The following is a 22,412-nucleotide window of genomic DNA, read 5'->3' as shown; positions in this document are numbered from 1 at the left end:
TAAAATAGAATAGACTCTTCCTTGACGGAACTTATACTTATAAAGTCACGCCAGTCGTAGTTTTCCCCTCAAGTGAGTAGCCAGCTAAGAAACACCACAGGGAATGACTCAGACGAGACCTAACATCCACCACAAGGAATGACTCAGACGAAACCTAACATCCGGTTTGAGCCTGATCCACTACAATCGTGGTCGATTTTTCTCAGCTATCGAATCAGCTAGGGTTCGAAGAAGAGGAACAAGGATTTTTCTGCGCACGGATATGACTCAAACAAAACAGCCCTTCGAGGGGTCACTTGAACCCGGATGGGCTGGCGATGGAATCTGGGACCGAACGCTCATCCAAGCCAACGGACGCCACGGTGGAAAGGTGGTTTGGTCTCCCCCTACCCTACCGGAATGAGCTATGTGCAAGGGAACACAACAACACTAAAAGTAAAAGTAATAGCACTAAAAGCACTTGGGCTGAGGTGATAGGGAACACAACAGCAGGAAGAGATGAATTGAGCTATGTGCAACCAACTATAATTAACGGTAAGCCAATTATTCATGTGGGATTATGTAGTGATAGCATCTTTACGATTTGCAATTTACAAGTTAAAATGGTACACTAATTTTAACCAAATACCTGATCAGATGGAGAGTTCGTAGAGATTCGCGTTGGTGCTCCCTCATTAATTCCTTGCATTGCGAGCATTGCATTCACTTGTCATTTGTATCTCCATTTGTGTCTTTTTTCCCATCAATCACTTGCTGTTTCAAATCATCTATTTGGCTTTGGAATTCCAACTTTGATCTCTCCGCTTCTTCGGCTTTCCTTTCATAAGGAGCTGCAGCCATAAGAGTGGTCTTGGAGACACCACTACCCAAGCCTAGTACTTTCGACCCTTCCATCCTTTCCAAAGACCTACAAACTCATTTTTACCCACATTGGGATTAATTTTAGAAGAATAATTGTAAAATTAATATATAAAAAGTATATATTAAACAAGAAAACACACCTCAAGCAATGGTCATGGTCCAAATCCTTGTGTTTGCTACTCGGGTCACAAGCAACAATTTCATTGATTTTTATCTGTAAAGCGAGAACAAAAGTAAAATCAGTTAAACTTACTTCTCTTGACTATAAGAATAGTAAATATATATTTCATACCATTTTTTTGTCGACTTCCTCCGAAACAAATGTTCCATTCTTTCTAGTATGAGTCACCACGAATATATCAGTTCGGGAGGGGGGATTAGTAGGATCATTAGCAACCTATGAATAAGAATATATCATCCCTTTAGCTCATACAGTTCTATAGCTCATACAAAAATGCATCCTTCTCGAACATAAATTGAAGAAGATACAATAAAACAAAAATTGTTCCACAACAACACTTAATACTGTTGATCATAGAATACCCATAGTTTAATCAAAACTTCAGTGAGTGAATATTTTACTTTGCTTTAGTTTACTAATCAGGCATCTTCCATATAAGGACCTCCCATATAAGGACCGACCTCTTGTCATATTTACCTCTCACAGAATCTAAGTGCATCTGTCGACTAGAGAATGAAGGAGAACATCTAGAGGCACATGTCCTAATATCCACAATTGTGACCTATATGTTTAATTGTTAAAACTTGGATCTTACCCAACTAAAGGAAGGACAAAAGGATGGTAGACAAGCAAAACAAGCAATCTGCTTATTTATGACCAAGAAATAACAAAAGAAAAAGAATAGGCTAAAGCATTTTCAGTATACCCGATTGATCATCCTTAAGGATTCATAATAGTATTTGACTATAACTTACCATTTCTTCTACAGTCCTTGCTGATTCTCGCCTACCCGTCGTGTGTGGATTCTTCATCATTTCTCTGTTTTCTTTCCCCCTTTCACGACGAAGGCATGCGAGCTCAGTTGACTCCATGTCAACAAATAGATCCCACTCTTCTTTCTTCACACCACTTTTACGATTCCGCTTTCTCTCTAAGATTGTATCATATTGGTCACAATGCTTCCGAAGACTAGACTTCCAATTTCTCCACATATTATTTGCTTTTGTGTAGTTGTTGGCCGATATTCTCTTTGGGACATCGAACCAGCTCTACCAAAACATATTCAGAAATCAGCCATATATATATATATGTATGAAAATTTCGAATGAAAGACATACTCACCAAGATACCATTCCACAAAAGATTTATCGCTTCTACAGGAACAAGGGTCCATTCAGAGTAGTGTGGAGGACAATGTTGCCTTGTAAGTTTCCCTAGTCGTGAAGCATATTTCGCTGCATTTGGTCCAACCGCCTTCCCATCAACATTGAATTGAACTTCTATTCTCACAGGAGGTGGGGCTACATAACAATATAGTAGATTGTTAATTATACACATACATAAGAAATAAAATAAACTAGAGTGATAAGACTTCCAAATATTAAAAATCTCACCCTCAGGCTCAAGCTCAGGCTCATGCTCATGCTCACTAGATTGCTCCTCCGACATTAGCATTTGATCAAATGTTGGATGCGACATGTATACCTAATATCTATCATGCTCAAAACATAACAATTCAACTTAATATCATGCTCAGAACAAAACATCCATTTACTATTACTAATTCTGACAATCAATTCCTCCAAAAGAAACTTAGAACAGAAAATATATATAAAAAATAATAATAACAAAAAATACAACAAAAAAAAAACAATCTAAACCCAAGAACCATCTGTGGTATCTACTTCTTCCACAATGTCATTTACTAATTCTGATATCATTTCCTCTTCACTCATTCTTGCCTAAAAAACCAAAGGATCCTCAAACGCGTCCACACCTTGATTCAACCTCTTTGGAGCATCCAAGACAACATACCAATTGTCCCTTGTTGGATCCTTGCAGTAGAAAACTTGAGAAAGCGGGATGCACAAATAAATGGCTCGTCATTTTTCTTATATTTTCCTTGGAACTTCCCAAGGTTAACAAATACTAAATTTGTTTCTGGATCAACCACACATCCATTTACTTTATCTCCAATCAGCACCCAATCGCAATAGAACACCACTTCTTTGAAATCAGAGTAATCCACTTCAAGTATTTGCCTAATGATGCCGTAATAAGTAGTTTGTTTCTCCCGCGAGGTTCACGATCCTTCGCACTTGCTCTAAAATTAGTAAAAGCATTCATTGAAACCCCACTATTTTGGGTTGACTTGGCCGTTTCGGACCCTGCAATACAAAACATGTATCCATTGTGCTTATATCTGTCATACGACTTAGCTTCAAAGCTCGGACCCATAGCAAGCCTTTTCAAGGTCATCATCTTCTGATTTTGTAGTTGTTGTCTTAACCAAGGAATGTATTCCAATGGCTTTTCAGTTGCTACATTTCTTTTTCGACGTCGACCCCTAGAAGGATGAGATGTATATGGTTCAATGTATAACTGGAACTTCCTGTAATTTAAACAACTTTAGATTTGAATAAATTTACATGTCAAATATTTGAAAGTAATGAAGAAAAAAAATCAGATTTTACTTACGCCTCCCATTCAGCATTTTGAGGACAATGTTGCAAAAGCCATTTGCGCACTTGTTCGTATTGCAAATTAGACAAAATGTACCTTGTCCCCTTTTTATTAGTAGTGAACTTTCCTCTTTTATGGCTTCCTTTTCTCGCTTTAGGCATGTACTTCATGCAATATCTTACTGATTCTTCCATAATGTACCGTTCCGCGATACACCATTCTACATGTGTCTTATTCATCACGTTCCCTTTGTATATTCTCATCATCCTGTTACATAAAATAAATCATAGACACGATAATTTCATATATGAATAGCATAAAATGAGATAAATATATATATCACATACCGCTCAAAATGGTACATCCATCGAAATGGAACAGGTCCATTAGTTAATGCCTCCTCCGCCAAGTGCACAACAAGGTGTATCATGGGAACAAAAAATGAAGGAGGGAAGTACTTTTCAAACACACATAAAGTTTCCACAACACGTTTTTTCATGATCTCGAGCGTCTCACGGTGAATAACTTTTGAGCACAAGACATTGAAGAATAGCGACAATTGCAAGATAGCGGCACGCAAAGGCTTATGCTCATTAGCAAAACTGGGAGCAATTGTTGCATGAGGATGTGGTAATCATGTGAATTCATGCTCTTGAGTTGAAGCTCCTCCATATTCACATGATGTTTCCAGTTTGAACTATACCCTTTAGGAACTTTCAGATCAACTAGAGTTTGACATACCAACTGTTTTTCTGATTTCGACAAAGCGAATGGAGCTTTAGGCAAGAAAATCTTACCATTCTCTTCGATAGGCCACAAGTTCTTCCTTATCTTCATTTCTTTAAGGTCTAGGCGAGCTGCAAGACCATCCTTATTCTTCTCTTTTGTTCCCATGATTGTCCCAAGGAGATGTTCAGCAACATTTTTTTCTGTATGCATCACGTCCACATTGTGTGGAATAAATAACTCCTACATTTACACAAAACTGAAAATGTTAAAATACCTAACATATTATAATATATAACACTTGTAATGCGAAACATTTTAAACTTACCTCCCAATACGGCAAGTCAAATAATTTTGATTTCTTGGACCATGCATATGAACCATTTTCATCGTCGTGTGCGGGTCTTTTCCTTTTCTTGCTTAATTTTCCATAAACTGTGGGAAATGTTTCCACCCTTATCAATACCTCAGAACCAGTCAAACGATTGGGCTTTTTTCTATGCTCTTATTTTCCATTAAATTGCATTTTTTGGCTCCTAAACACATGATCATCTGGTAGGAATCTTCTGGTTGCCATGTAAGCTTCCTTTTTCCCATGTAATAGTCTGATTGAGTCGGTATGTACACTACAAACTGGACAAGCATACTTTCCACCTGTTCTACTACCTGAAAGATGACCCAACGCCGGAAAATCATGTATCGCCCATAGCAAAATAGCTTTCATAGTAAATGTTTTCTTGGCGTAGGCATCGTATGCTAGACTTCCAACTCTCCACAATTCAGTCAACTCTTCAATCAATGGTTGCAAATACACATCAATGTTGTCACAGCCCAAATTTCTAAACAATTAAAAAATGAATACTTGAAATATAAATATCTCAAACATCACTATATTCAATTGTCTAAAAACTCAGGCTATGACGGGGTGGATACTACACATGCCAAAACCTAAAACCCACATTATAAAGAATCTTAACAACACAAATCTCCAAATTTCCTCAACTATCACTTTATTAAAAACTTTCTTCCATCCCAATACAAACATAAACAAACTTTAAAAATAACAATTTCCAACATCGTATTCTCATGTCATATAAAAATGTAACCTACGTTATTATATCCTTCCAAAAGAACAGACCTACTAGAATAAACTCTCGGATGCTCCGGCACGAATCCCCAATCAAACGGCGCGGTTCCAACTGCCTTCCACCTATGTTCCCAAGAACACACCCACGTTGCCAAAACAAAGCAAACATGGGTCAGCAAAATGGAATTTCTTTGGTATGAGTGAACTAACCACATAAAACCATTTCAAAACTTTTCTTATCCAACTAATACTTTAACTCTATCATAACCTAATAATTCTAAGCTGGGAAGACAGGTAGTTCCGTCATCTCAACCGGCATAGTTCTTCCCAAGCAAAACTTCTATTATCTTAACTCATTATAATACCTCGTTTTAATATCTAAATCATTGCATTAAAACTTACCGATATCCACTGCTGTATAAGGGTAGGACCGCGTCCCTGCACAAAATGTTATTAAGTCATACCCTCCTGCAAAAGAAAGTTAGAACTTGCATATAACATATGTAGATATCCTATGTATTCAAAAATAACTCAAACACTCGCATAATCAAAGAATACAACTAACCCGCAAGGCGAATACCTTAGTTCCTCTCTAGGGCAAAATCCAAAATCGGTCATTCATGGCACATTCAATGAATACCGGGTCATTCATGACACATTCAATGAATACCCATATATAACGCTTAACGGGCCATTTATGGCACATTCAATAAATGCCCACCTAACATATGACATCAAGCGGTCATAAAACTCAATTTCCAAAACTTAAAGTAGAGAGTTCAAAAGGGTGCGGTACATTTTGTTTTACGCATTATTGAACTTTATTTTATATATCATTTGAGGAGAGCGAATGAGTATCTTGATTAAATTAATTTTGGTTTACGCGTTATTAGTTTCATGGATGTCTAAGTGTCATAACGTTGCGTATCATAAAATACTGCAAAATCACATAGTAGTTAATACCCAAACACACGTATATATAGAGGTCTTAGCCTAAAGTCAAGTATGCTAATAGCCCTAGACCTATCTTAATAACCCAAATCATAATCCAAGTTAAAAAGTCAAAATTGGGTTAACTGGTCAAAGTCAACCCTAGTCAAAAGTCAACTCTGGTCAAAGTCAACTCTTGTCAAAGTCAAAGTCAACCTGCCAAGGGTCAACAGCAGTCAACCAACCCCAAACTCCTCTAACCCAAAAGCCCAAAGTCAAAGGCCCAAAGTCTAACTTAAAAGTCAAATTTTAAAAAAACAAAAAAAAAGAAAGATATAAGCCCACGATTTTGGCCCAAGCCCAAAATCGTTTTTGGCTACTGTTCATCTCCTTCACTCCTTCCTTCTTCCAGCCACCACCGACCACCACAACAGCCACCACCGGTCAACCATATCTAACCCAAACCCAACGGTTTGGTTCCCTATAAAAACCCCTACACAATGATACCAACAAATCACGATTTTATTAAACTGTGAAAAACTCGACTGGACGCCATTGATGCGTCTTCAAGCTTCCCTTCACACTCTCCAACACCTAATCTCCCTTCAACAATCAACCATCAAAGCTACAGCCTAAACTTGCAACAAAACCAACAACAAATCATTCCAACAATCAAAATCATGACGAATTTGGTTTGGCTTGGGCGCCATTACTGCTCCTCCGGAGCTTCAACAGCCCCATCTCGCGACACCAACCAATCGCCGTCAACATCAACAATTTCCAATCAAAACAAAAAAAGGAATTCAAACTTTAACAAAATCTCGACAATTTCCTTATTTCCTTCTGTTGGCTTGACGACGCCATTGACAGCCTCGTCCGAACTCTAAAAGAGTAAACTTCCTAGTTTCACTAATCCACTTATAATAGTTCACTTTAAACCATCTCAGAGTTTAACAGGGTTAACAATTCACTTCAGAGTTCACAAATAATTCACTTGCAGAGTTCACGGTTTAATATCAATCGCGCAATATCCTAGCATTTAACCAGTTTTAACGATTACAACGACACAGTTTTAACGATTACAACGGCGATTACCAAAGATAATAGTAGAAAGGCGCAAAAAAATGCTTAAACCGTGGACATCAAAATTATTTCTTTATACATGTCCAACTCTAGATTTAGTGAAATAGAAAAACTACTCCTTTGTTTTATAAACCCGAGCAATGAGAAAAATCACGAAAGACCCGAAGTCAATTTTAGCGAAAGGATGATCTTCCTCGTTCAACACCTTTTCTTCTTCCAGTAAAACTCCATTTTTCTGTATAAAAACTCTCGTTGTGTTTTTTCCCAAAAACTCTACGTGAGAAAACCCACCGAAAAATAAGGACAACACTTATCTATTTCTTACGGGACTCTTATCCTTAACTGATAGTTATCCTATATTATTTTATATATTATTCCTCATTATTATTATTATGAAAATAAGAGAACTAAAACACGGGGTGTTATAATATACACACCTTAAAAGGATCTCGTCCCGAGATTCAAGGTAGAGTGTAGATTAACCAAACAACAGTACGTCAAACAATAAAAATGAGACATACGTGTATACGCAAGTATACACACCTTAAAAGGAATAAATGTAATTAGTTTTCTTCAATTGCCAACACTTAATTAAAATCATTCTTTCACAGTTCAACAGATTCATATCATCAACAACTTATACTATGTCCACTATCACATAGGATCAAACACCTACAATGTGATGCATGCACACTGGCTCACACACCAACGATATGCAAGTATACCTTTGGTTCACACACCAACGATGCATACTAATTCTCTACCATCACATAGGATCAAACACCAACAATGTGTGATATGCACCTGGATCACACTCAACGGTGTACATGTATACACTTTGGATCAAACTCAACGATGCATACAGAGAGATGTTATGTATATTGGATCACACACCAACGATATACATAACTTGGACAATATAAAAACTTTCAAATCCAACCTTTATCAAAAGGGTTTTCCTTATTCCTTGGGTAAATTCCAAATTACTCAAATATGAAATTTTAAAATAACAATTTCTTCTTTAGGCAACACTTACTTAAAATCGAAAACTCCGTTAGGAAAACAACACTATAACATGCTGAATAATTTCAATTATAAATCATAAGAAACTAACCGTTAAAATAACCAGCATTTTATTTTCATAATCATACGATACTTTCTTACATGTTAAGTACCAATAAAGGAAACTAGCAAACAACAAATTCAAACATACCTAACATTAACCAGTGCAGTTCTTAGCATAGTGTCCCAACTGTCCACATTTATAACACTTGCCTACTAGTTCATTTGGTTTAGGACATCTTCGAATCGTATGTCCAACTTCCCCACAGTTCAAACAATTACCATCAAATCTCTTTAGCGAAGCACTCGCGTCCTTATCCACATGCTTACTTGTTTGCCTATTATATGGGTGATGCTGACTTTTTCTCTGCCCTTGACGTGGCTGACTAGAAATAAGGTGTAAGCTGGCTTGTTTTGGGGCATTCTCTTTAATCTTCTTATCTCTGGGTTTATTATCCAATTGTTCATATCTTAATGCCAAATCTAACACGCGATCGAAAGTTTCTGAATCAAAGGGTATCAAATAACTCGATAGATATGGCTCTAGTCCACGGAGGAACTTTTGGTTCTTCTTTACTTGGGTATCCACTAGATAAGGAGCATACCTTGATAGTTCATTGAACTTAGTCACGTACTCCGTAACAGTTTTCCCTCCTTGGGTTAGATGAAAGAATTCCTCAGTTAATTGCTCCTTAACAGCATTAGGAACAAACCTTCCCTCAAATCTTACTTGGAAATCCTCCCAAGTCATAGTTCCCATATCCACATTATCCTTGATAGACCTCCACCAAAATAAAGTTGACCCCTCCAACTGGTGAGAAGCCAACTCTTGCTTCTGCACCTCAGTGAGTTGCATCTTAGCAAACACGGACTCACACATAGTAACCCATTTCTCAGCATCAATGGCCCCTTTCTCTCCCTTGAACTTCTGGCCTCCTAAAGTAGCAAAATCCTTGTTTCTCCTAGCAAAAGGATCTCCTAGATTAGCATGTTGACCCCTCTGAATAGTTTCCACCAACTGAGTTAATATAGCTCCCAAATCAGCAGATATAGTATTACTTCCAGTACCAGTAACGTCATTGTCATCTCCAGCCATCACCTTAAAACAAAACGGACTTCTATTAGTACTCCAAACCTCTTAAACTCAAACACACCCAATCACCACATTCCGAGGATCACCTAGACCTTCCAAATCTAGGCTAACCTAAGCTCTGATACCAAAATGTCACAGCCCAAATTTCTAAACAATTAAAAAATGAATACTTGAAATATAAATATCTCAAACATCACTATATTCAATTGTCTAAAAACTCAGGCTATGACGGGGTGGATACTACACATGCCAAAACCTAAAACCCACATTATAAAGAATCTTAACAACACAAATCTCCAAATTTCCTCAACTATCACTTTATTAAAAACTTTCTTCCATCCCAATACAAACATAAACAAACTTTAAAAATAACAATTTCCAACATCGTATTCTCATGTCATATAAAAATGTAACCTACGTTATTATATCCTTCCAAAAGAACAGACCTACTAGAATAAACTCTCGGCTGCTCCAGGCACGAATCCCAATCAAACGACGCGGTTCCACTGCCTTCCACCTATGTTCCCAAGAACACACCCACGTTGCCAAAACAAAGCAAACATGGGTCAACAAAATGGAATTTGCTGGTATGAGTAGACTAACCACATAAAACCATTTCAAAACTTTTCTTATCCAACTAATACTTTAACTCTATCATAACCTAATCATTCTCAGCTGGGAAGACAGGTAGTTCCGTCATCTCAACCGGCATAGTTCTTCCCAAGCAAAACTTCTATTATCTTAACTCATTATAATACCTCGTTTTAATATCTAAATCATTGCATTAAAACTTACCGATATCATTTCTTTGTATAAAGGGTAGGACCGGCGTCCGCGACAAAATGTTATTAAGTCATACCCTCCTGCAAAAGAAAGTTAGAACTTGCATATAACATATGTAGATATCCTATGTATTCAAAAATAACCCAAACACTCGCATAATCAAATAATACAACTAACCCGCAAGGCGAATACCTTAGTTCCTCTCTAGGGCGGTCAAAAATCACGGTCATTCATGGCACATTCAATAAATACCCATATTATAACACATTCAATGGGCATATATATTTACGGGCCATTTATGGCACATTCAATAAATGCCCACCTAACATATGACATCAGCCGGTCATAAAACTCAATTTCAAAACTTAAGCGTAGAGAGTTCAAAAAAGGGTGCGGTACATTTTGTTTACGCATTATTGAACTTTATTTTATATATCATTTCAGAGAACGAATGAGTATCTTGATTAAATTAATTTTGGTTTACGCGTTATTAGTTTCATGGATGTCTAAGTGTCATAACGTTGCGTATCATAAAATACTGCAAAATCACATAGTAGTTAATACCCAAACACACGTATATATAGAGGTCTTAGCCTAAAGTCAAGTATGCTAATAGCCCTAGACCTATCTTAATAACCCAAATCATAATCCAAGTTAAAAAGTCAAAATTGGGTTAACTGGTCAAAGTCAACCCTAGTCAAAAGTCAACTCTACGGTCAAAGTCAAAGTCAACTCCGCCAAGGGTCAACAAACAGATCAACCAACCCCAAACTCCTCTAACCCAAAAAGCCCAAAGTCAAAGGCCCAAAGTCTAACTTAAAAGTCAAATTTTAAAAACAAAAAAAAGAAAGATATAAGCCCACGATTTTGGCCCTCCAAGCCCAAAATCGTTTTTTGGCTCTTGTTCATCTCCTTCACTCCTTCCTTCTTCCAGCCACCACCGACCACCACAACAGCCACCACCGGTCAACCATATCTAACCCAAACCCAACGGTTTGGTTCCCTGTAAAAACCCCTACACAATGATACCAACAAATCACGATTTTATTAAACTGTGAAAAACTCGACTGGACGCCATTGATGCGTCTTCAAGCTTCCCTTCACACTCTCCAGCACCTAATCTCCCTTCAACAATCAACCATCAAAGCTATAGCCTAAACTTACAACAAAACCAACAACAAATCATTCCAACAATCAAAATCATGACGAATTTGGTTTGGCTTGGGCGCCATTACTGCTCCTCCGGAGCTTCAACAGCCCCATCTCGCGACACCAACCAATCGCCGTCAACATCAACAATTTCCAATCAAAACAAAAAAAGGAATTCAAACTTTAACAAAATCTCGACAATTTCCTTATTTCCTTTGTTGCCAGCGGCGCCATTGGCGACCCTCGTCCGAACTCTAAAAGAGTAAACTTCCTAGTTTCACTAATCCACTTATAATAGTTCACTTTAAACCATCTCAGAGTTTAACAGGGTTAACAATTCACTTCAGAGTTCACAAATAATTCACTTGCAGAGTTCACGGTTTAATATCAATCGCGCAATATCCTAGCATTTAACCAGTTTTAACGATTACAACAACACAGTTTTAACGATTACAACGACAGTACCAAAGATAATAGTAGAAGGGCAGTAAAATGCGCAGAAACTGTGGACATCAAAATTATTTCTTTATACATGTCCAACTCTAGATTTAGTGAAATAGAAAAACTACTCACTGTTTATAAACCGAACAGCGAGAAAAATCCTGAAAGACCGAAGTCAACTGTTGCGCGAAAGGATGATCTTCCTCGTTCAACACCTTTTCTTCTTCCAGTAAAACTCCATTTTTCTGTATAAAAACTCTCGTTGTGTTTTTCCCCAAAAACTCTACGTGAGAAAACCCACCGAAAAATAAGGACAACACTTATCTATTTCTTACGGGACTCTTATCCTTAACTGATAGTTATCCTATATTATTTTATATATTATTCCTCATTATTATTATTATGAAAATAAGAGAACTAAAACACAGGGTGTTATAAATGTCATCTCCTGGGCTAGTTTTTCTGGGGATTAACAATGTTAACATTGTAAATTCTCGAGTCATGCAATAGGAGGGAGGAAGATTATAGGGAACCATCATGACAGGCCAACAACTATAAGAATTGCTATTCATTCCAAAAGGATTAAATCCGTCTGTAGCTAGTCCTAGCCGGACATTGCGTGGCTCACTTGAAAATTCAGGCCACTTACGATTAACTGATTTCCAAGCGGAAGAATCGCGAGGATGGCATGTAATCCTCATCTCCAACTGAATTTGCATGCCACCTCATTTTCTCTGCAATCCATGGTATTGTGTATAATCTCTTCAGCCTTGGTGTTAATGGGAAGTACCTTAGCACCTTCCATGGAATTTTGTTCCCTTTCTTCCTAAGAACAATTGACTTCCATCTGCTTGCCTTACACCTTTGGACAAAACTCCCTAGTTGCATGCTCTTTCCAATTATAGAATGCAATCATTACGACGCGTGGATCACCTCATAGTCCATTCCCAAAGATTTGATCGGTGTTTTCGCATTATAGGTGTCAATAGGTATAGTGCTCTCCTTTGGCAAAATAGCTTTCAACATTTGGAGCAACTCCGTGAAACTATTGTCCGACCATCTATTTCTAGCTTTCATACTCATCAACTCAACTGTCACGGAAAGTTTCATTAATCCATCTTCACACGAAGGGTATAAAGGTTGTACTGCATCTTCCTTCAATTTTTTGTAGTAATCATTACCATGTATATCTTCTTCATTTTGTGTGTCACGTCCACCTCGAAGTTCATCCATACAATCATCTAATGACTCGGGATCTATATGGGCATCATTAACCAAATCAACCATCCTAGGGGCTGCACTTGAAGAAGTGCTAGGAATCCCCTTTTTAATACCACTAGTGGGCAATGGTTCACCATGAAAAGTCCACGTTGTATATGTCTCATCAATACCAAGACGGATTAGATGGTCACTGACTTCATGTAGAGTCTTTTTCCCATTAACATTACGACATGCTACACATGGGGCAAGTACCATCCATCGTTTCCCGGTTTGTTTTGAGCAAATGTAAGAAACGATATGACACCATCAAGATATTTCGTAGAAGCTTGAGGTGCTTTCATCCATGCCCTGTTTGGGGGTACTAAAGACATTCCTAATATACAAAAGAATGAGAACTAAATATAATATTAGCAATAAGTACAAGTTCAAGCTAGCAATTGCTAAATACCAAGACAAAATTTAATGGTATATCAATCATAATTCAAAATACTAGCAATCACTAAAACGCTATATGATCAAAAGACCTCAATATATGGGGATAACAAGACTCATTAGAGACCGCAACTCTTTAATTTGGATGAAAAAAGAAAAAGAAAACCCTAGAAACAAAATTTGATCAGTTCTTTGTAAGTCATATCTTCTAGAAACTATATTGAAGGGATTATTTGATCAGTTCTTTGTAAGTCATATCTTCTAGAATAATCGTCATAAATATTTTTTCTATTTCGAACTTCTGGGCTTCTCGATTTTATTTCTTTTCCTTCTTCTTAGATCTCGTGATTCACACTAACACAACTCACACACTAACACAAGAAGATCACCTCTTAGTTTACAAGTGCACGTATTTACGCGGACATCGGCAAGGAAAGCAGAGGTCATAAAATCTTTAGTTTTTTTTTACTGTTCCAGTTGTTATTATTAGTGTTATTTTCCTTTTATGTATTCTGTAGATCTTCTATACAAGGATTACGAAAGTGACTGTAGATTGACGCTTACTGCTGACACCCCGCTTGGAGTATGGTTGCTTCCTTACCTTAAATATTTTCACATTCCATTTTATATTAAAGTCACTATATAGGAATCTATTGTTTTCAGTCTTACTAAACGGAGTGTTTGAATACTGATATTTTGCTTATATAAACACACACATATATCTGAGGGGGCCCTATATATACTGGTGAACCACTTTATTGAGTTACTTTTACTTTGTTGTGAAGGGAGAAAGAACCTATCTTCTTTGACTTTGAAGCTTGATACTACAGAGAGCATAGCCAACAGCCCATACCTAGAGAGGTGCTTGGGCTATTGAACCAGTATAAGGATTGAATGCCTAAGGAGCTTCCGAAGGCACTTCGCCCCTTACTTAATAAGGGTTTATCGACCACCAAATAGAGTTGGTTCCTGGAGCAAAGCCGCCTGCCAAGGGACCTTACCGAATGGCACCTCCTGAGTTAGCTGAACTTAGGAAACAATTGAACGAGTTGGTGGAATCGGGCTTTATCCGCCCATCCAAGGCACCGTATAGAGCACCTGTTCTCTTTCAGAAGAAGCACAACGGGAACCTAAAGTTGTGTATCGACTATTGAGCTCTCAACAAGGTGACGGTGTGCAACAAGTATCCTATTCCTTTGATTGCGGACTGTTCGATCAGTTGGGGTCGGAAAAGGTGGGGAGGCGAGGTCAACGGTAAGTGGACGAGAACCAGTAGATAATTCCAGAACATTCACATAAGGATACATTTGTGCATCATATTTGTAGTGTGCATGAAGTTGCGAGTCCTTGTGAATGTGGGGAGCCATTAAACCAGGCACTCAAAGACCACCTGGTAAAGTCCAAGGAACTACCTTATGACCCCCAAAGAGTAGGGCTGCCGGCGTTGCAGCTTGCTTAGGCGCTATCATTCTGGGTTTGGCCCTTTCGGAGTCTGTTTGTCCGCTGGGATTTAGTGTTCCTTAATGGATTCGAGTAAATATAGGTCGTGAAGTAAAAAAGAGTATGATATCGTTGTTCTTTGTTTCTTATTTATGTTTGCACAGTACGGTAAAGCATAAGACCTTAATTTCACTGAAAGGAGCTCCTCGGACCGCCATTCTGGACAAGGAATGGGATAAGGGACGAGCTATTCAATACCAATAGTAGTTATCTTTCCTCTATAGCTGTTAGTAGTTAGGAGGTCTAATACAAAATGGTACTATTACCGCACTGAACACTAACTCAATCAATACACCGCTTGGACGAGGGCTTCCTTCCTTTCCACGACCTAATCCCTATAGGGCTGCTCAACTACTTAAGAGTCGAAAAGCAGCCTATTTAGGGGACCAGTGTAGAGCCAAGTATGGTATAGCATGTCGGTGTTACCCGACGAGAGCTCGGTACTGAAGGCCTTTCCCTACCAAGTTGTCTCAATCACTGCCTTCTTGTCTAAGAACACGGTTGAAACCTTCAATGCAAACATCTATCATTAGAGTCTTCAAACTAAGGAAAAGTCTAGAGAGAAATGGTAAATAGAAATCAGAAACTCTCAATTACATGTCTGCCCTCACTCGATTCCTTAAAAGAATTCCCGCCCTACCATGATTTACCCAAGACTAAGCGCTGATGGGGACTAGACTACATGAACCTTCAGTTCGGAACTAGACCACACAGAAAGCTCCTCCATTTGCTGCTTTCTTAGTTTTCTTCTCATACTCCTTGAAGGGGTAAGCGGGGAATTCATACTGTGGGACAACTTGCTTCTTTCTTTATCCAACGAGCTCCAAATCTCCAAACTACAAGGCGAGTGTTAAATACGACTACAAAAGGCGAGTGCCTTATCTGGCTACCTACTAAAAGTGGGGAAATAAGACGACCTACTTGCCGACTTGCCTACCAACTACACGTGGAAGTGCCTACCTACTACTAGCAAGAAGTGGAGGAACTGGAAAGTCTTGGATCTGAAACCAGTCTCATATAGCTGGCAAATTAATAAACAGGATTTGACTTAGTAAAGGCGGTATCAGAAAGTCACTTTTTCTATAACCCCCATCTTTTGGCTTAAAACAGGAAGTAAGTTCGTGGCGACGCTGGAAAAAGCAACTATTTGGAATCAAATTACAGCAATATGCCTCGTAAATTAGGATTAATAAAAGATAGAGTCCTTTCATATCCCATCCTCGGACGTAGACTTTTAGTCGAACCGATTCACCAAAGTCACGGCAAGACTAAGTGGATTTAGAGGTAGAGGGAGTGTAACTAGTCATATTTTAATAGCCCATTGATACGCTAAAGATAGTTGGCATATGGCGCTATCTTTCTTACTGGTCCATTTCTTTTGTCTCTGCCGGGGATAGGTTCTTCAATATCGGGACCGTTAGGGACATGAAAATGCTTTTGGAGTTCTAAGGTTTCAAGTCCCAAGACCGAGAAAACAACCGCACCGAGAGATAGCCTTCTTCCTTGCCTAGTATTCATTCTAAGGTGCAGGCCATCAGGAGTTCCTTCTTCCTACGAGGCCATTTTAGTTTGAAGTTAATAAAGTGCTCCTTACAACAAAGCGAGAGCGGTTCAAACCTTATATCTTGGAGTTGCCCCATTTGGCCGATCCAACCGAGGGAATGAAATTGTTGATGCATAGAATGCCCTGTGATGGACAAATTGTCGACATTCAAGCATACCCATAACCCCTTCCTTTTTATTAGTGCACATGAAAGGGAAAGCCTAACAGAGACTACCCACACGGTGATCCATTGCTCTGCCTTATCTGCTGAACTCTCAATTGATTGGCGCATGAACGGCATGTACCCGACAATCAAAGACGGCTTTGCCAGCTTCCGGCAAAAGAAAACTTGATCAGATAGTTCGTGCTAAAGTACCAAATGCCCCGCCTTTGATCTTTCCCTTGCCGTGTAGGTCAAGCTATAAGAGCATCATTGGACCGACAGATCAGATGACAAGCCATTCTTATGTCTCTACATCGCTTCTCTCTTTCTCGCATTGACCGGACAAAGGTTTAGTCCTAAAACATAAGGTTTAGTCCTAAAACATCTCGTTAAGATGGAATGCTATGCTTATGATACCACATATACCCAAGGATTAACTAAGAGGACGTTGAAAGGTATCCTAGTTGTATGCGTTACTACTGCTGAAATTTTTTTTTGAGCAACCCAACTGATTTTTTACAGTGACTTAAACATTAAATTTGTAATCTTTGCGGAAAAATTCAACCTTTTAAAAAAAAATTGTAATCTTTGAGGAAAAATTCAACCTTTTAAAAATAAATTGCAATTGGCTTAATATAACAACAACAAATTCAATTTTTCAACTAATAACAGATATTAATCAAAGAATTAAGATCAAAATATGTAGTACCTGCTAATTGGATGATCGAGCAAAACGCATTCCACCAAAACCCCCCAAATCGAAACCGAAAAACTAATGGGAAAACAAATAAAATAATTGAAATCTGAAGAATTTATACAAAAAAATAAAAATAAAGTGTTAATTGTCACAAATGATAGTACATGATTACCTGAAACTAAGCTGTTGATGGCGACAGAATGAGATGAAAACAACAATCGAGATTTCAGAATGAACCTCAATATCTATTTCTCTCTCACACTTTGTTTAAGAATGAAAACTATCTGTTTTGTTTTGACGAAGGCGGATTCTCAAAATAATATTTTTCTTATTTGCCTAATCGAAATTTAGCCGTGAAGTCTAATTTTTTGCGAAATAGTGGAGCGGGAAGTAGGTTGTGGAAGCTCCAAATTCTAATGTAAGAGGACGACGGCTATTGAGTTAGACAACCACGGCTATGGGCTCAAGTTTTATTACGTGGGCTATTAACCGTCGTTTATGCCCGAATACACCTGTTGTTTTTTGGCCAATTTGGTGTAGTGAATAAACCATCACCAAATCACCAGCCTTGAAAGTCACCAACCGCTTGTGTTTGCCTGCATTAGTCTTGTACTTGGCATAAGATTTCTCCAAACGCTTCTTGACATCCTCACGAATAAGGTGAATCTGAGAAGCAAATTCATCTGCAGAAGCACAAACGGGAACAGTCGATGAAATAAGAGCAAGATCAAGAACAGTAAGAGGAGTCATTCCAGTTACAATCATGAAAGAAGAAAGACCTGTAGAACGGTTGACAGAGTTATTATAAGCAAACTCTGCTTGTGCTAGAACAAACTCCCAAGATTTGGGATTATCATCAATCAAACACCTCAATAAGTCTCCCAAACTACGATTTACAATTTCAGTTTGCCCATCAGTCTGTGGGTAGAAAGCTGTAGAAAATTGGAGCTTACTCTTAAAAAGCTTCCATAATGTTTTCCAAAAATAGCTAGTAAACTTGACATCTCGGTCAGAAGTGATAGTGCGAGGTAAACCATGCAAACGAACTATCTCACGGAAGTATAAATGAGCAACCTGTGTAGCATCTATAGTACGAGTGCATGGAATGAAATGAGCCATCTTGGAGAAACGATCCACAACCAAAAAAATAGAATCCTTTCTGTGTGTAGAACGTGGTAAACCCAACACAAAATCCATGGAGACATCAACCCAAGGTTTGTCGGGAATCGAAAGTGGAGTATACAAACCAGCATTAATGTGCTTACCTTTCGCTGTCTGGCGCACATAACATCGCTCAATAAACCGGTTAATATCTCTACGCATAGTAGGCCAAAAGTACTTCTCCCTGATAGAGGCAATGGTCTTTATGATCCCAAAGTGACCACTCAACCCCCCAGCATGCATTTTAATCATAATCTGATCACGGAGGGAAGAAACAGGAATACAAAGCTGTGAACCCCGAAATATGAAACCATCATGGAGGAAAAATTCACCAGATACACCATGATACACTAAACAGTCGACATGAATAGGACAAAATAGGCATCGTGAGCATATAAGTCGCGTAACTCATCAAAACCAAACAAAGAGGTACAGAGAGTAACCAAGAGATGCAAATGACGACTCAAAGCATTAGCAACCCTATTATCCTTTTCAGCCTGAAACTGTAAGTGGAAAGTATATTTCTGCAAGAAAGAGGTCCACTTAATATGTCGAGTACTGACATCCTTTTGAGTATTAAGATAACGAAAAGCTTCATGGTCAGACTTTATGAGGAATTCACGATGAATAAGATAATGATGCCAATGTCGTACAGCTTGGACAACTGCATAGTACTCCAAGTCATATGTAGAATAATTCAATTTAGCACCAGAAAATTTCTCACTATAGAAAGCAACCGCTTGCCATTTTGGCTCAAAACAGCACCAATGTCATACTTACAAGCATTACATGTCACCTCAAAGAGTTGAGTGAAATCTGGCAAAACTAAAATAGGAGCAAAAGTCATCTTCTTCTTAATCAAGTCAAATGCCTCATTAGCGTCAGGAGTCCATTTGAAAGTTTTCTCACTCGTCAAAGTAGTTAAAGGAGCCATAATACTACTGAAATTATGAATGAATTGTCTATAGAAAGAAACTAATCCATGAAAACTACAAACCTGAGTCACTGTAGAAGGAATAGGCCACTCAATAATAGCCTGGACTTTGGAATCATCAACACGAATACCATCAGCAGAAACCACAAAACCCAAGAATACCACAGAGTTAACCAGAAAAGAACATTTCTTAAGTTGTAAATAAAGCTTCTCAGTATGCAAAACACCCAAAAGAATCTCAATATGCCTGATATGTTCAGACTGAGAAGAACTGTAAATCAAAATATCATCAAAGTAGACGACACAAAATTTATTCAAATAAGGCTTTAAAACCTGAATCATAAGACGCATGAAGGTAGAAAGAGCATTAGAAAAACCAAAGGGCATGACCAACCACCCATATAAACCGTCCTTTGTTTTAAAGGCAGTTTTCCATTCATCTCCAAGGCGGATACGAATGTGATGAAATCCAAATCGCAAATCAAGCTTGGAAAATACCTTAGCACCATGCATTGAATCAAACATATCCTCAAGGCGTGGAATGGGAAAACGATATTTCACAGTGATTTTGTTAATAGCCCTACTATCAACACACATCGTCCAACTCCCATCTTTCTTAGGAGTAAGTAAAGCGGGCACAGCACAAGGGGACATACTCTCTCTGACAAATCCCTTAGCTAATAACTCAGTAACTTGCCTCTGTAATTCGGCATGTTCAGAAGGAGCCATGCGATAATGTGGTAAGTTAGGGAGGGGAGCTCCAGGAATAAGATCAATAGCATGTTGGATATCTCGTAAAACGGGTAATCCTCCATTAACAGGCTCAGTACAAACATCAGAATATGAATCTAGCATTGGTTGTAACACAGGTGGTATAGTAGTAGGGATTGCAAGAAATGACGCAGTAAGAGCAAGAAACAAACTGCAATTACGTCCGTCTACTAGAAAACCTGGTTTCACTGGTGCACGTGGATGAGAAGGTGGCCGGAATGGAGTCAATGGTGCCAAAACAATTTTCTCGCCACTAAAAGTGAAGGTATAAGTGTTCTCACGCCCATGATGAGTAACAATGAGATCATACTACCAAGGAAGACCAAGTAGCAAGTGGCATGCATCCATGGGTGCAACAGAACACCAAACATCGTCCTTGTATTTAGGACCAATGGAGAAAAAAACTAGACAACGGCGAGTAACCTTGACGGTGGCACCATCCTGTAACCAAGAAATAGTGTAAGGTTCAGGATGTGGCTCATCCTTGAGTTTCGGCTTGTCCACCATATCTTTAGAAACAATATTATCACTGGAACCGCTGTCAATGATAACATTACACAACATGCCATTCGAAGTGCAGTGAGTACGGAAGATATTATGATGAAGCCATGATGTAGGATCATGCTTAACAACTAGAGTAACTAAAGAACGACGAACAATCAATTGGGGACAATCGGAATCGGCATAAGTCAAAAAGTCATCAATCGCAGTGCTGTCTTCTTCCGGATGGATGAGATTTTCTTCATCCTGTGTTAAACCCACGTGTTTGCGCTTAGGACAGTCACTACGAACATGTCCAATTTCCTTACACTCATAGCATGTGATTGGACCCACTCTAGTAGGAGGAGGTTTGGATGACGAAGGAACATGGGTAGAATTGGCACTTGCAGAAGCTGAAGGGGATGAGCGAAGCAAATCTTCAGCTTTGAGAGCATATTTAATGGCATCAGACATATCATAAACATCTTTGAAAGCTAATGCCTCTCGAAGTGGTTTGCACAACCTATTCAAATAACGCCCAACTTTTTGATCGACGGATTCAGACAAATTAGCCCGTGTGCACAGCAAAAGGAACTCCTCAGTATACTCAGTCACACTTTGAAGCCATTGTTTCAAGTTTTGGAGGCGCATGAATAAATCCCTTTCATAGTCATGAGGAATAAATTCTTTTTTTAACTCTCGGCGCATCTTATCCCATGTAGTAATCTGGCGGTAGTGTGATTGTGCACAGGTTTGTTGCAATTCATCCCACCAAACGAGTGCATAACCCTTGAGTTTGGTGGCTACCAATTTAACACACTTAGGATCTTTCATATTCTTGTAATCAAAAAGATTCTCAATTTTGTTCAACCAATCCACAAAAGCATCGGGCTTCAATTGTCCATCAAATTCTGGCACATCTAACCGTATATCACCCATCTGAGTTTTTTCTAAAATTCGCAATAAACGGTTTATGTCAACATTACCTGCGGTATCTTGCAAATTTTTCGGAAGCTCGTGTCTTTGGTTGCGACCATTATTGTTATCGTGCCGCGGTGGAGAAGGGCTAGAGGAAGAGTCAGAAGGATCTGGTAGGGCAGGGGCTAACCAAAGAGGTTGTAGACGATTTCCACGTAGTGACATAGGTAGAGAGTCAATGTACAGATCAAGGTCGTAAGGCGCACCATTGGTAGCAGCAGACCCATTGTGTTGGTGGCTATCGCGACCATGCCTATTAGTTTGGTGCTCCTTGACTTTATAAACAGGCCCAGATGGACTGGTTGGGGTACCTTGGGCTTGATAAGTAAAAGCCTGTGAGGGAATATCCAATTGAGCAGGATTGTTGTGTAAAGGAAGGATGGGTCATCTTCCTCCTTCACGAGGAGCTTGCTGGTAATGAACATTGTCTGCATGGCCAAGATTATCTTCATCTTCATCTCGAACTCTGTGTCGTTGTAGAGTCTGATGTGAATTTAGATCTGCTGTGCGAAAAGTCATACCAGGTTGGTGGTGATGATATGGGAAAGGTGGTAAGGCCTCAAAATTTCGAATTGGTTGTTGTTGGAGAAGTCGGGTCTGGTTTCTCCTTGGTGCACTTGCAACAGCACATTTGTGGTGGCTGTGATTGGGTTTGAGTGGGGGTAACTTCGGC

The 22,412-nt window shown here is 38.8% G+C and overlaps 2 protein-coding genes across 4 annotated transcripts; both read right to left on the bottom strand.

The window, feature by feature from the left end:
* Nucleotides 1–2,111: 2,111 nt before the first annotated feature.
* On the bottom strand, nt 2,112–21,700 carry LOC147502916 (uncharacterized). The gene is made up of 5 exons (XM_086604649.1): nt 20,705–21,700; nt 17,588–20,590; nt 17,428–17,490; nt 2,437–2,534; nt 2,112–2,343 (listed from the first exon to the last, which is right to left on the bottom strand). Exons 1-2 carry the CDS (start codon nt 21,698–21,700, stop codon nt 19,274–19,276), a joined length of 2,313 nt encoding a protein of 770 aa, XP_086460775.1. The 3' UTR covers nt 2,112–2,343; nt 2,437–2,534; nt 17,428–17,490; nt 17,588–19,273.
* LOC147502917 (uncharacterized) lies at nt 2,579–10,282 on the bottom strand. 3 transcript variants are annotated; one of them, XM_086607732.1, is made up of 5 exons: nt 9,933–10,282; nt 4,560–4,897; nt 3,853–4,474; nt 3,521–3,772; nt 2,579–3,434 (listed from the first exon to the last, which is right to left on the bottom strand). In XM_086607732.1, the coding sequence occupies exons 3-5, from the start codon at nt 4,002–4,004 to the stop codon at nt 3,020–3,022; spliced, it is 819 nt and encodes a 272-aa protein (XP_086463858.1). In that variant the 5' UTR covers nt 4,005–4,474; nt 4,560–4,897; nt 9,933–10,282; the 3' UTR covers nt 2,579–3,019. The 3 variants fall into 3 exon arrangements, with proteins under 3 accessions (XP_086463858.1, XP_086463860.1, XP_086463857.1); XM_086607734.1 differs by lacking the exon at nt 9,933–10,282 and adding an exon at nt 5,370–5,390; XM_086607731.1 differs by lacking the exon at nt 9,933–10,282 and having other exon boundaries at nt 4,560–5,356.
* Nucleotides 21,701–22,412: the final 712 nt, after the last annotated feature.

Source organism: Coptis chinensis, chromosome 4 (assembly GCF_015680905.1).
Source record: "Coptis chinensis isolate HL-2020 chromosome 4, ASM1568090v1, whole genome shotgun sequence".
In the NCBI taxonomy this organism is placed as follows: Eukaryota; Viridiplantae; Streptophyta; class Magnoliopsida; order Ranunculales; family Ranunculaceae; genus Coptis; species Coptis chinensis.
This window is presented reverse-complemented; position numbering and strand designations above follow the sequence as displayed.

What these genes read in the sequence shown, in the direction of transcription:
- LOC147502917 (XM_086607732.1), bottom strand. Translation starts at nt 4,004, where the DNA reads ATGAAAAAACGTGTTGTGGAAACTTTATGTGTGTTTGAAAAGTACTTC. An exon ending in TGGATGTACCATTTTGAGCG is followed by an intron (nt 3,773 to 3,852) that starts GTATGTGATATA and finishes TTTATGTAACAG; the next exon opens with GATGATGAGAATATACAAAG. An exon ending in CAAAATGCTGAATGGGAGGC is followed by an intron (nt 3,435 to 3,520) that starts GTAAGTAAAATC and finishes TTTAAATTACAG; the next exon opens with GAAGTTCCAGTTATACATTG.
- LOC147502916 (XM_086604649.1), bottom strand. Translation starts at nt 21,700, where the DNA reads ATGGGTGATATACGGTTAGATGTGCCAGAATTTGATGGACAATTGAAG. An exon ending in AGGATGGTGCCACCGTCAAG is followed by an intron (nt 20,591 to 20,704) that starts GTTACTCGCCGT and finishes CTTCCTTGGTAG; the next exon opens with TATGATCTCATTGTTACTCA.